This window comes from Prionailurus viverrinus, chromosome X, assembly GCF_022837055.1.
Source record: "Prionailurus viverrinus isolate Anna chromosome X, UM_Priviv_1.0, whole genome shotgun sequence".
Classification (NCBI taxonomy): Eukaryota; Metazoa; Chordata; class Mammalia; order Carnivora; family Felidae; genus Prionailurus; species Prionailurus viverrinus.
The window spans coordinates 55,548,026-55,561,766 of record NC_062579.1 but is presented as its reverse complement, the minus strand read 5'-3'; the positions used below and the strand labels follow the sequence as shown (position 1 = coordinate 55,561,766).

At 35.1% G+C, this 13,741-nt stretch overlaps 1 protein-coding gene across 12 annotated transcripts in view; it reads left to right on the top strand.

Annotated features, from left to right (window-relative positions):
* The window catches only part of ATRX (ATRX chromatin remodeler), a 327,458-nt gene that overhangs the window by 215,493 nt on the left and 98,224 nt on the right, over nucleotides 1-13,741 (top strand). For all 12 annotated transcript variants that reach the window (XM_047843355.1, XM_047843349.1, XM_047843345.1 and 9 more), the window contains 3 exons: nucleotides 1,678-1,815; nucleotides 3,609-3,784; nucleotides 5,186-5,303. In XM_047843355.1, coding sequence (XP_047699311.1) covers nucleotides 1,678-1,815; nucleotides 3,609-3,784; nucleotides 5,186-5,303 — 432 coding nt within the window. The remainder of the gene's footprint in view (nucleotides 1-1,677; nucleotides 1,816-3,608; nucleotides 3,785-5,185; nucleotides 5,304-13,741) is intronic.

Sequence of the window (13,741 nt, the reverse complement as noted above, 5' to 3'; positions counted from 1 at the left end):
AAGTGGTTGTTTAAATACAAACAGCATTGGGGCGCCTGGGTGGCGCAGTCGGTTAAGCGTCCGACTTCAGCCAGGTCACGATCTCGCGGTCCGTGAGTTCGAGCCCCGCGTCAGGCTCTGGGCTGATGGCTCGGAGCCTGGAGCCTGTTTCCGATTCTGTGTCTCCCTCTCTCTGTGCCCCTCCCCCGTTCATGCTCTGTCTCTCTCTGTCCCAAAAAAATAAATAAAAACGTTGAAGAAAAAAAAAAATTTAAATACAAACAGCATAACATACATTCTGCACATTGCATCTTTTTATTTAATATATTTTGGCATGTCTTTCCAGGTTAGTACATAGATATCTATATCATTAATTTTAGTTCTGCAACATTCCGTTAAATCATAATTTTATTAACACCCTTTGGTAAGCTTTTAGGTTGTTTTCAATTTTCCACCATAACAACCAGTGCTTCACAGAATATTTTTATGTATTTTTGGATACTTGCCGAAGTATATCTTTAGGATAAATTCCCAGAAATTGAAATAATGGGTCAGAAGGTACACTATTTTACATTTTAATAGATACTGTAAAGTTGTCTTCCAAAATGTCAGATGGTAATTTAGACGCTCACAAAGATTGTATGGGAGTACCTGTTTTAGCATACCCTCATGACACTGAATGTTAGATGGTGAAAATCAGTTAAGTCACTTGTGTAAAACACAATTTTTCTTTCTTGAAAACTTTCAGGATTCAAAAGAAACCAGTATGTAGCTTTTTAATACAAAGCTATGTGTAGATTTTTGTTTTTAGAAAGTATATTAGTAATTTTAAAATGTCTTAATATTTCTGTAGCCCCATCTGAATACTGAATAATAATTGTATTATTTGGCCAATCATACTGAAATGTTTACTTTTGAAATCATGTAGAAGATGAATTTTCTCCAACGCCTAACAGATGGGGAGAAATTTGACAACTGCTTTTGTTGAAATCAATATTTAAAGTAGTATGTGTGTTAACCAGCAAGCAAATTGTGTATAAACAATGCTTTAGGAAGCAATAATATGTTATGAAAGTGGATGTATTTCTTTTGAAGACGTTACTCTCAGGTGTAAGGTCTTTTATAGCTTGGAAAAGTGTTCTCCCCCATCCTGTAGCCATATAACAATCAATTTATCTGTCTTTTATCAATTAAATTTTCTCCCTGCAAAGAGTATTAGTTATTTGGAATAAGTTACATGGAAGATACTGCATAGCCAATTGATTTATACAGTATTTCTTAAAATGTAGCTTGAAATTTGTCTTTTCACGTATATATGAATTGCTTAGTCTTAGGCAGTTGTGTTAACTTGATATGTTGTGCTGTAATATATCTTTAGCTACTGTTTTCCAATTATTAATATATTTTGTTTTTTCAAATACCTTAAATATGTTGGAGAGATCTTTACACTCTTCTATTTTTATTTTTATATTCTTATTCAGAGAATCTTAAGTACCATCTGTAGTAGTACTTTACTGTTGGGATATAATTAATACTAGTTAGTGCCACATTACAAAATATAGCAGCAGATAAAACATGACTGTTCTTATGAGCGTGTTGTTTTATTCCCACAAGAGCAGCACTTTAAAGGGTTAACTTATTTACTTAAATGGATTACATTTTCAGCTTAAATGTTGTTTTTTCTACACATTTTTATAGGCCCCGACTTTGTTGTTTGTGATGAAGGCCATATTCTGAAAAATGAAGCATCTGCTGTTTCAAAAGCTATGAATTCTATACGATCAAGGAGGAGGATTATTTTAACAGGAACACCACTTCAAAATAACCTAATTGAGTGTGAGTTAATATCTGCAGTTATAGAGTTTTGGCATTGCCTCAGATATTATTTTTGCCACTTTGCCATTTGCCTTTCTTCTGTCTAGTATAGTCTCTGACCATAATCTACATAGGTCCATCTTAGTCTTCTATGAAAGAATACCATACATTTCAAGTGGAATGCTTTGTAAATATGAATGGTAAACCATAGTCAAAAGGTGTACCATTTTGAATGTTCAAATATAAACATAGAATTTGAAATCTATAAAAATTATCAGATGTATTAATGATGGCTTTAAAAGTACAAATGCATTGGTGACTATTCAGGAGATATTGTAACAAACTATAATTTAGGGAGAGGTACTATAGGAAATTGAAAAGAAATGCCAAGTGTGAATATTTTTAGGAATGTGGAGATGTGAAAAGGAGAGCTATGTCAAATCTGTGTCAGCATAGAATTTGTTCAGACTGAGGACAGATGATGTGAACCCAGGTGACTTGTGAATTTCTCTCATTTTCATATGTGTGAGAATACTTGAGGGAACAGGAGTTATATTCAGCTAATAAATTGAAATTTCCTATTTATAATCCATTGCAATAGTTTTTTGTTATTTTTATGTTATTTCCAGCCCTTTAGTAACTTAATTATTTTTTATTTTATTATTTGTAATACTGGTTATTACTTCATTGTAACCTATATTTTATCTTCATTTTTTATCTGTTCCAGTTTCCCCCTTTTCTGTTACTTCATTTGTAGAAATGCTACTTCACATTGCAAAAACAATAAAACATTAGTTAGAAGAGTTTTATGATACAGTGAAGAAAGCAAACCCGTGGTGTTTGACAGTGAAATTCACAAAGAAGTATTTTTTTACTCCCGTGGAACTTTGCTTTAAGTGATACTGCATGTAGAGTTCATTCCTAGTTCTTGATTGAACTGCACTTAATTCTCAATATTATCCATGACTTTATTTTTTAGTTTTTTTTTTTTGAGAGAGAGATGACACAGTGATCGAGGGGCAGAGAGAGAGAAGTGGGGCTCGTGTGCACCTGAAGCAGGGCTTGTGCTCACACAATGTGGGACTCCAACTCATGACCTGAGCCAAAGTCAGATGCTGAACCGACTGAGCCACCCAGGCACCCATATTATTCATGACTTTTTAAGGGCTATGCTATAATGAGAATATGTTCTGTCTTACTTTTAATATCTAATTATATATTCTTAGAATTTTCTAAGAGAGTCCTTTGTATCCTGTAAATATCAATTTTGATGTAATAACTGCTAATTTATATTGAAATGGTGAAAAAATGCTATTTCACATTGTGATCTTATATTGTATAGGACAGCTGATAACTCTATTAAGAGCTTCTGGAACTAGAACAGTTAATACAAAATTTGATATAGTGGCTTATTACCTGATTTTGTTATTTTGATTCAATATATATGTTTTTTCACTAGATACCCTTGCTGTCCATAAAATCATGGTTAGAATTACAGAATACTTGTTTCATACTCCATATCTATTATAAAGAACAGGGAAGTAGAATAAAATGTTCTTAGGTGTTTTTTTTAAACATTCATATCTAGAATATAGTGATGGTTTTATTTGAATTTCTCATCTGGTTTGGAAATCCAGTTCCAGAACTGACTTATAGCCAATGTTTAGTCTATACTCAGTTTACTGTTTGTTCTTTGTAGCTTAATTCTAATGCTTCCATGGCATGTGTTTTTGACATGAACATTTTATCAGAAAGTTTATCTGAGTCCCTTTTAGCTATTATTGTCGTTAGTGAACTGATGTCTTCTCTCTTAGATCATTGCATGGTTAACTTTATCAAGGAAAATTTGCTGGGATCCATTAAGGAGTTCAGGAATCGATTTATAAATCCAATCCAAAATGGTCAGTGTGCGGATTCTACCATGGTAGATGTCAGAGTGATGAAAAAGCGTGCTCACATTCTCTATGAGATGTTAGCTGGATGTGTTCAGGTACAAATATATTCCATATAATAAAATATCGTTGCTTTGTTAGATTACAATCCCAAATGTTTTATGAATTTAAACTTTGTTTTATGTTTTCTTTCCTCTTTTGTCAATATATAGTTTTATAGTTAAATCTCCTAGCCTTGTCTTCAAAAGTTTTTGAAACATTGAACTTTCAAAAAAAGAGTTCCATTGTGAGGTTTAGAGCATACTTGATTAATTCATTTGCCAAGTGTATAGCTTCATATTTTAATATGTTAATGTTTAGATTTCTCATCTTTAAGATAGGGAGTATGTAAAAGAAACACAGCTATTATGATTAAGAAATTCCTATGCTCACCTTAATTTTATAGTATAGTGGCTTGAACCTCACTTATTTGAAATATTTGTAGGAAATGCAATTATGAATTGTGAGAGGGTCATTTTTAACAAAATCCTGAAGAAACAGTTTTATTAATTTGAAGTAATAAAATAACCTGAATGGCTTAGTTAGTACTGTTTACATACAGATATTTAGTGAGCCTCTATTGGTGAGTGAATAAGTATATAGAGTTTGAGCCAGCAGTTAGTAGATCTTAAGATCCACACATTTTCTTCAGACACTAGATATTAATCATAGCCACAAAGATGTAACAAATCTTTAGAGATAGACTGTGCTTCTGGCTGGATATTCTTTTTTTTTTTTTTTTTCCTGGCTGGATATTCTACCATCATATAAGGCAGTCGTTCTGTTTGTTCAGGTTAGCCACAGGTACTAGCAACTCCTCTGTTTTTGTATTGCTGCTGCTACCTAGGCAATGTTTTCCTGGTTTAGTAGTCATTTGTATCTAGCACATTCGTGTTTGTTATTTCTTGTTCTTATAATTAAATGGTTTCAAGAGTGTTTATACATGGCTTGCTTTCTCAAGTGGGTAAACAGTTCCCCTAAAGTTATGTGTTATTCTCTGGTATATTGGCACATCTTACCCGAAGGACAACCCAGACTGCATCAGACTTTGATTCATTGTTTTTAGTGTATGATTAAAGCAAGTCTTTTTCTTAACACTGCCTACTATATCCCCTTACCACGTTTTTTCTTTCTTTTTTCTATATAGAGGAGACCATTTGAAAACATAAATTACTTGGTTGGTAATATGACCACTTCAATTTAAAACCTGCCTGGTGTGTTGCAGTCTCTTGTTACCAATACATCATATTGTATAGTCATATGAAATATAATAATTACAATCATATGATGATCATTGTGTGATTAAAGAGGGTAAATATGTTTAAGAAAATGCTTTCTTGTATGTTTGGTACCTGTTTATGCATATCTTTTAGTTGCAAGCAATGATAATTCTTTGAACAGTCAATTCCTTTCATATATTTAGGTTAACTAATTTTCATTATCTTTCTTGTTAATTACAGAGGAAAGATTATACAGCGTTAACAAAGTTCTTGCCTCCAAAACATGAATATGTGTTAGCTGTGAGAATGACTCCTATTCAGTGCAAGCTCTATCAGTACTACTTAGATCACTTAACAGGTAACAAATATGCTTAGTTTATTTTTATATTTTCTCTAAAGACATTCTTTTTCTGAAGGATATTGTTTTAGTAATTTTACCATGTCATTTGTTTTTTTTTCAATTGTGCATTTGAATAACATGGGTATGATTATTTTGTAAAAGCACAAATTATTTCTAATTTAAAAAACACTAAATTGTCAAAATAAACTAAGGAGCAAACTGGTGAAAAAAACATACACAGTATATTGAATAATGCTCTTAGCTTGTAATGAGCTTTATTTCAGGAAAATTATTAGTGAGTAATGTAAGAGAAAATATATAAAAGTCCAGTGTATTATTTAAAAAATTGAACCACAATAATAAAAGGCAAAAAAAAAAAAGCAAAATGCAAGGCAGGACATATATTATGCTCCCAACATTATAATAAAAATATACACAAATGCCTAAAATACATGAAAATGCTTGACAGAAATTGTTTTTGGTTTTTTGGTTTTTTGGTGGTTTCATTATGAGGATCTTTTAGATAAGAATACTTCTTATTCTTTTCTATGGGCTTTTAAAAAACACAATGGATAGGTATTAATGTTATCATCAGTAAGCTCATGTGTCTGTGTGTGTGTCCATGACTGTGTGCCCAGGGTTGTCGCTGTTCACAGAGCAAAACCTAGCCTCCGGTCTGAAGTGAGATTTCTTATTTCTTAGTCACTTCATTCTGGTAACTTTCACCAAGTGATACGTTAGGTTTATTTAGGCGATACAGGTTAGAAAGTACCCATTAGCCATTGTGAATAAAATAATTGATCAAAAAAATAATAGAAGGTGGAAGTATGTACACACATATTAAAACGATGCTTTGTATCAGTAAAGGGATACTCTTCATATTAGCAGTGCATTTTATTTTATTTTAATTTTTTAACAGCAGGGCATTTTAGAGAACAGAATAATGATGGTCCTCAAGCATTATTTTGCTTTGGGGAAAATAGGATTTGAATGTTAGTGTTTTACAGAAGTGCTTTTTTGCTGAATTTAACATTTATTCATTTTTGAGAGACAGAGAGCATGAGTGGGGGGTGGGGGGGCAGAGAGAGAAGGAGACACAGAATCCGAAGCAGGATCCAGGCTCTGAGCTGTCAGCACAGAGCCCAACACAGGGCTCGAACTCACAGACAACAAGATGATGACCTGAGCTGAAATCGGACACTTAACCGACTGAGCCACCCAGGCGTCCTGAAAATCACTTCTGGAAGGCACACATTTTCATTTGTATATCAGTCAGAAACTGTTAGTTTTATTGTACCATTGTGTTTTGAATGACAAAAATTTTAGACATAATTAACCAAATGTTATTCCAATGAGAGAGCTACTATGTACTTAGAGAGGGATATCCAGACTTACCTTTCATTTATATCTGAGTAATAACAGGTAGTAAATTTGGTCATTTAATTTACCTTTTTTTCCATTTAAAATTTTGTTTTATCTTAGAGAAAATGCCAGCTACTGTGTTTCCAAGTATCAGAGAATCAGTTGTCTTTAATAACCAATAGCAAAATGTTAATGGCTCATATATAGACCTTAAAATGTACTCTTTTGAGGGTAATGCAATATTTAAGAATTAAGGGGGCTTTATTCTTTGTGGCTTTAATTGATAGTAAATATCTAAAGTACTAATTATTAAAAGCTTCAAACTCTGAAAAGTATGATTGTTAAATTCTCATCTGGTGCCATGAATATTTTAATTGTGAAAAGGTCTGGGGTTCCACCCTACTAAATGTGATGTTTTCTTTTCCTTAAAGTAGAATAACCTGACTTAATAGTCCCTTTGAGAAAAATGTCCATAAAAGGCCACATGGGTTCTATTAAAGGTATCTTGATTCTTACTAGAAACCTATCACCCATCTCTCTCACTTGTATTTACAATGTTTGGTATTTTTCTGTTACACATTCCAAAATTTCTTTTGTTTCTATATTTGACTCTTTTTAGATTGTACTTGGTTTTAAGAAGTTCATTTAAATTTTGCTTTTTATACCAGCAATAGTTTGGTGTTAATTTTAGTAGTGATAACTTATAATAGATTTAATATTTACAGAATTAAAGTCATAAGACTGACTTTTAATGAATTTCAAAGAAATTAAAGCCCTCTTAATTTTCCTTTATGTACACGCGCACACACACACACAATGGGATATTCAGTCTTAAAAAGAAAAGAAATGCTGGGGCGCCTGGTGGCTCATTTGGTTAAACGTCTGACTCTTGGTTTTAGCTCAGGTCATGATCTCACGGTTTGTAAGTTTTGAGCCCTGCATGGGACTCTGTGCTGACAGTGTAGAGCCTGCTTGGTATTCTCTCTCTCTCTCTCTCTCTCTCTCTCTCTCTCTCTCTCTCTCTCATACACACACACACACTCTGCCCCTCCTATGCATGCTCGCTCTCTCTCTCTTTCAAAATAAATAAATTTTTAAAAAAGGAAATGTTGACACATTACAATATTAATGAGCCCCAAAGAATAAACTAGGCACAAAAGGACAAATACTGTTGATTCCACTTAGATGTACCTAGAGTAGTCAGATTCATAGAGGCAGAGAGTAGTAGTTACCAGCATTTGGGGGAGAAGGAAATACAGAGTTATTTTTAATGGGTACAGAATTTCTTTCTAGGATGATGAAAAGGTTTTAGAAATGGAGAGTGGTGATGGTTGCACAACATTGTGATTATACTTAATGCCACTGAATTGTACTCTTATAAATGGAAAACAGTAATATGCTTTGTGTCTAAAATTGCATGGGTCCAAGTGTCATCCTTTAGAGACTGATTAAGTGCATCTGGAGTAGGGCTCAGGCACTTACATTTTTATAAGCCCTACAGATGATTTCATGTACCCTCAGCTTGAGATCCACTGCTCTAAATGATGTTCAGCATAACAAGCTATCAGGGAAATGTAAATCAAAACCACAGTGAGATAAATTTTATTACTAGGATGGTTATAATCCAAGAAATTAAAAAACAGCAAGTGGTAAGGATGTGGAGGAATTGGAACTCTGTGTGTTGCTGGTCTGGAATGTCAAATGGTGCAACTTATGTGGAACACAATTTGGCAGTCCTTCAAAGGTTCAGTATACAGTCACCATATAACCCAGGAATTACATGTCTAGGTGTATACTCAATAGAAAGGAAAACACTTGTGCACACAAAAGATTTATACACCAATATTCACAGCATCATTATTCATAATAGTTAAGAGCTACAACATGTCCATCAACTGGTGAAGGGATAAACAGATTTGGTACATGCATATCATAGAACATTACTCAGCATGAAAAGGAAGAAAATGCAGATTCATGCTACAACACAGATCAACCTTGAAAACATATGCTTAAGTAAAAGAAGCCAGTCACAAATGACCACATGTTGTATGATTCCATTCACATGAAACGTCCAGAGTAGGCAAATCTGTAGAGACAAAGTAGATTAGTGGTTTCCTAGGGATGTGGGAGAAATAAGGAAATTGGGGGATAATGGCTTAGGGGTGCAGGGTTTCTTCTGAGGGTGATGAAAATGTTTTAAAAACTGGATTTTGGTGATGGTTGCACAACTCTGTGAATACACTAATGAATTGTAGTGGTAAATTGTATGTGAACTATATCTGAATAAAACTTAAAAAAAACTCAGTGGCTTACTTTTTATCCACAGAAGTTTTATTCAGTTATCTTCCAGCTAATTAATTGTTCGTTCTTTATGATTTCCTGTGCCTTACATGTACTTTCAAGATTGTCTTTAACATTTCTTTTTTTTTTTTTAAGTTTATTTATTTTGAGAGGGAGAGAGTGAGAGACAGCACAGTAGGGACAGAAAGAGAGGGAGAGAGCAAGAATACCAAGTAGACTCTGCACCAGCAGTGCAGAGCCCGACATGGGGCTCCTACTCACGAATCCTGAGATCATGACCTGAGCCAAAACCAAGAGTTGGACGTTTTCGGTTAAGCGTCCGACTTCAGCCAGGTCACGATCTCGCGGTCCGTGAGTTCGAGCCCCGCATCAGGCTCTGGGCTGATGGCTCAGAGCCTGGAGCCTGTTTCCGATTCTGTGTCTCCCTCTCTCTCTGCCCCTCCCCCGTTCATGCTCTGTCTCTCTCTGTCCCAAAAATAAATAAACGTTGAAAAAAAAAAAAATTAAAAAAAAAAAAAAAAAAAAAGAGTTGGACGTTTAACCGACTGTTACCACCCAGGCGCCCCTGTCTTTAAAAATTTTCTTTAAACATAGTAAACAGTTATAGTCTATGTCTGATTATTCCAGTTTCTGAAATCCTTATAGATCTTTCATCTCTCTCATTTCTGTCAGTTCAAGCATGCTGCCTTGTTTCCATGTGTGTTTAAGTACTTTTGACCATAAGTTCCTAGTATCCCTTGGGGGTATTAACATGTGGGAATTCTTTGAGGCCCAGGATAAAGGTTGGTTAGTCCAGAAAGGATTTGCTGTTTGTTTTTTTTTTTTCTGCTAGGGGTCTGGGGATATTATTAGTCTGAGATCCCTTGATATTATAATTTGTGCTTGAAGCACCCTTAACTTTATTTATTTATTTATTTATTTATTTATTTATTTATTTATTTAAAATTTGCATCCAAATTAGCATATAGTGCAACAATGATTTCAGGAGTAGATTCCTTAAGCCCCTTACCCATTTAGCCTGTCCCCCCTCCCACAACCCCTCCAGTAACCCTCTGTTTGTTCAACATATTTAAGAGTCTCTTATGTTTTGTCCCACTCCCTGTTTTTATATTACTTTTGTTTCCCTTCCCTTACATTCATCTGTTTTGTCTCTTAAAGTCCTCATATGAGTGAAGTCATATGATATTTGTCTTTCTCTGACTAATTTCGCTTAGCATAATACCCTCTAGTTCCATCCACGTAGTTGCAAATGGCAAGATTTCATTCTTTTTGATTGCCAAGTTATACTCCATTGTACGTATATACTACAACTTCTTTATCCATTCATCTGTCGATGGACATTTGGGCTCTTTCCATACTTTGGCTATTGTTGATAGTGCCGCTATAAACATTTGGGTGCATATGTCCCTTTGAAACAGCCCACCTGTGTCCCTTGGATAAATGCCTAGTAGTGCAATTTCTGGGTCGTAGGGTAGTTCTATTTTTAATTTTTTGAGGAACCTCCATACTGTTTTCCAGAGTGGCTGCACCAGCTTGCATTCCCACCAACAATGCAAAAGAGATCCTCTTTATCCACATCCTCGCCAACATCTGTTGTTGCCTGAGTTGTTAATGTTAGCCATTCTGACAGGTGTAAGGTAGTATCTCATTGTGGTTTTGATTTGTATTTCCCTGATGATGAGTGATGTTGAACATTTTTTTCATGTATCGGTTGGCCATCTGGATGTCTTCTTGGGGAGAAGTGTCTATTCATGTCTTTTGCCCATTTCTTCACTGGATTATTTGTTTTTTGAGTGTTGAGTTTGATAAGTTCTTTATAGATTTTGGATACTAGCCCTTTATCTGATATGTCATTTGCAAATATCTTATCCCATTCTGTTGGTTGCCTTTTAGTTTTGCTGATTGTTTCCTTGGCTGTGCAGAAGCTTTTTATTTTGATGAGGTCCCAGTAGTTCATTTTTGGTTTTGTTTCCCTTGCCTCCGGAGACGTGTTGAGTAAGAAGTTGCTGCGGCCAAGATCAAAGAGTTTTTTGTCTGCTTTCTCCTCGAGGATTTTGATGGCTTCCTGTCTTAGGGTTTTATGTCTTAGGTCTTTCATCCATTTTGTTTATTTTTGTGTAGGGTGTAAGAAAGTGGTCCAGGTTAATTCTTCTGCATGTCGCTGTCCAGTTTTCCTAGCACCACTTGCTGAAGAGACGGTCATTATTCCATTGGCTATCCTGCTTTGTCAAAGATTAGTTGGCCGTACATTTGTAGGTCCATTTCTGGGTTCTCTGTTCTGTTCCATTGATCTGAGTGTCTGTTTTTGTGAAGCACCCTTAACTTGAAAGTTAGTAGGAATTTGGGCTAATGATGGGCTATTTGATGATATGAGCTGGGAACTCTATAGTATTTAAAATGTTGCTCCTTTCTTTCTTCTACTTTCTACGAAATAAAATATGCATACCCCAAAGAATGTTAACCAATTTTAGTGGACTTTGCATGGTAGTTCAAGGGTGGTAGTTTTTTTGTGAGATTTCTATACTGTGTGGCTAATTAGAATGTGGTATGACTATAAGATTTAAATTTAGACTTGAACAGGTGTAACAGCCATTTCCTTAAAGTCAGCGTTTTAAGGCCTGTGTTGAAGTATTGAGGCAGTGGAATAACTAATATCCACGAGATACTCTTTTTTCACTTATTGTTCATTATATGTAGAATTCTTCTGGGCACCTCTTGGTAGTTTGTTATTGCTTGGGTTTCAGGCTTTCATAAAGTTTTGTTATGTTATAAATGGCCTTGATTCTTAACGGTTGACTGAAGGAACATTGGAGGTGAGAAAATCAGATTTCTGAGAATGGTACAAAGGAATTATTTTATTAGTAAGGATTTTGTGATAAAGCAATGTAGAAATCCTAAAAGGTGTTTCTAAATTCTTAGTGGCCAAACTACTCCCAACCCTTTTTAATCATTTATGTGGAAAATGATTTGAAATGATTTTCAGGACTTGGGGAAACTGTATAAAATTTATTTACATAGTCCCTGGTATTTTATTATGATCATCTCCAGTTCCCTGTTTATTATAGCTAATTGATCATCAGAATACTCCATTGAGACTGGGTTTTAATAGTATAATTGTAATTTGTAAAGAATCAAAAGGAGAATTGTAATTTGTAAAGAATCAAAAGCTTTTAGTCTTGTATTTTTGGAAAGTTTACTTCAGCTCTACTGTCTTCATCCTTGAATAACCTTGAAGGACACTTAAGGTAATGGGATAGGCTGAATGATGGCCACCTGGAGAGGTCAGATCTTACCTAGTTTCTGGAACCTGTGTTACCTTATAAGAAAAGGGATTTTTGCAGAGGTGATTAAACTAAGGATCTTGAGATGAGGAGATTGTCCTGGAGTATCCAAATGGGCCCTAATTCCAATTGCAGGTGTCTTTTGGGAGAGATGCTCAGGGAGATTTGATCTACACAGAAGAGGCAACATAGTGACCATAGAGGCAAAGATTGATGTGGCTACAAGTCAGGGAATTGCCTTGAGGAGGCAAGGAACAAATCCTCACCTGGAGCTCCCAGAGTGAATGTGTGTGACTCTGTGGACTCTGATTTTGACTCAGGACAGATTTTTGACTTATGATTTCCCAACCTGTGAGGGAATATATTTCTGTCGTGTTAAAATTTTGGGTTTGTAGTGATTTACTACGGCAGCCCTAGGATACTAATTGAAGCAGTGAGTTTTCCCCAACCATTCTTCTTTTGACTTGTACCCTAATTTGCAGTGCAAGCATTGAGAAACTTCTTAGAAAGTTTAGATTTCTGTGACTCATCACAGATTTAGGAAATCAGAATTTATAGGAATAGAATTTAAGGATCTGTACAACAAATTGCCCAAGTAATTCTTATGTGCACTGGGTTTGATAAACATTTCACTAGGATGCTGTATTGGTTTCCTCTTGCTGCTGCAGAAAACTACCATCAAGTTGATGGCTTAAAACACAACTCATGGTTCTGGAGATTGGAGGTCCAAGGTTAGTGTCGTTGGACTAAAGTCAGCAGGGCTGGTTCCTTCTGGATGTTCTAGGGAGGGAAAATGTTTCCTTGTCTTTTTTAGCTTCTGGCGGCTGCCTGTATTCTCCATATTGAAAGTGTATCACTCCAATCTGTGTTTATGTTACCACATCACCTTCTCCGACTCTCACTTTTGGATGCCTCTTATAGGAACTATTGTGGTTGTATTGAACGCTCCTGGATCAACTAGGATGGTCTTCTTTACTTTAGGCCCCGTATCGTGATTGAATCTGCAAAGTTCCTTTTTCGTAAGGAATAACTCATGGGTGCCTAGGTTTGCAATGTAGATATATTTGGGAGACCATTATTAGTTTACCTCAGACCCCATGATAACATCTCATGTAAAAACCATGGATGTAAATGAGGTTGAATAACAGATTGCCCTGCTTAATTCATTATGTATTCACCTAACCTTTTTTGGCAAGTTTTCCAAATAAAGTCATTTGGAAGTCAAAAAAATTTTTTTAAAGATAGAATGATTCAATAACGATAGTACTTTTTTTGAGTAGACAACATTTTTTGTGGATGTTTATTTGGCTACCTTATTAGCATATGTTTTTTATGTGGTTCGCATTCCCCACAAAGAATATCAATGCTAATATAAGTCAGTAGTGTAGATAGAAGAAACTTTTTTTCCCTTTTTCGGTAGAAGTTTTTTCCCTTTAAAAATTTTCTCCCTTTTGGGGGACCTGGGTGGCTCAGTTGGTTAAGGGTCCGACTTCAGCTCAGGTCATGATCTTT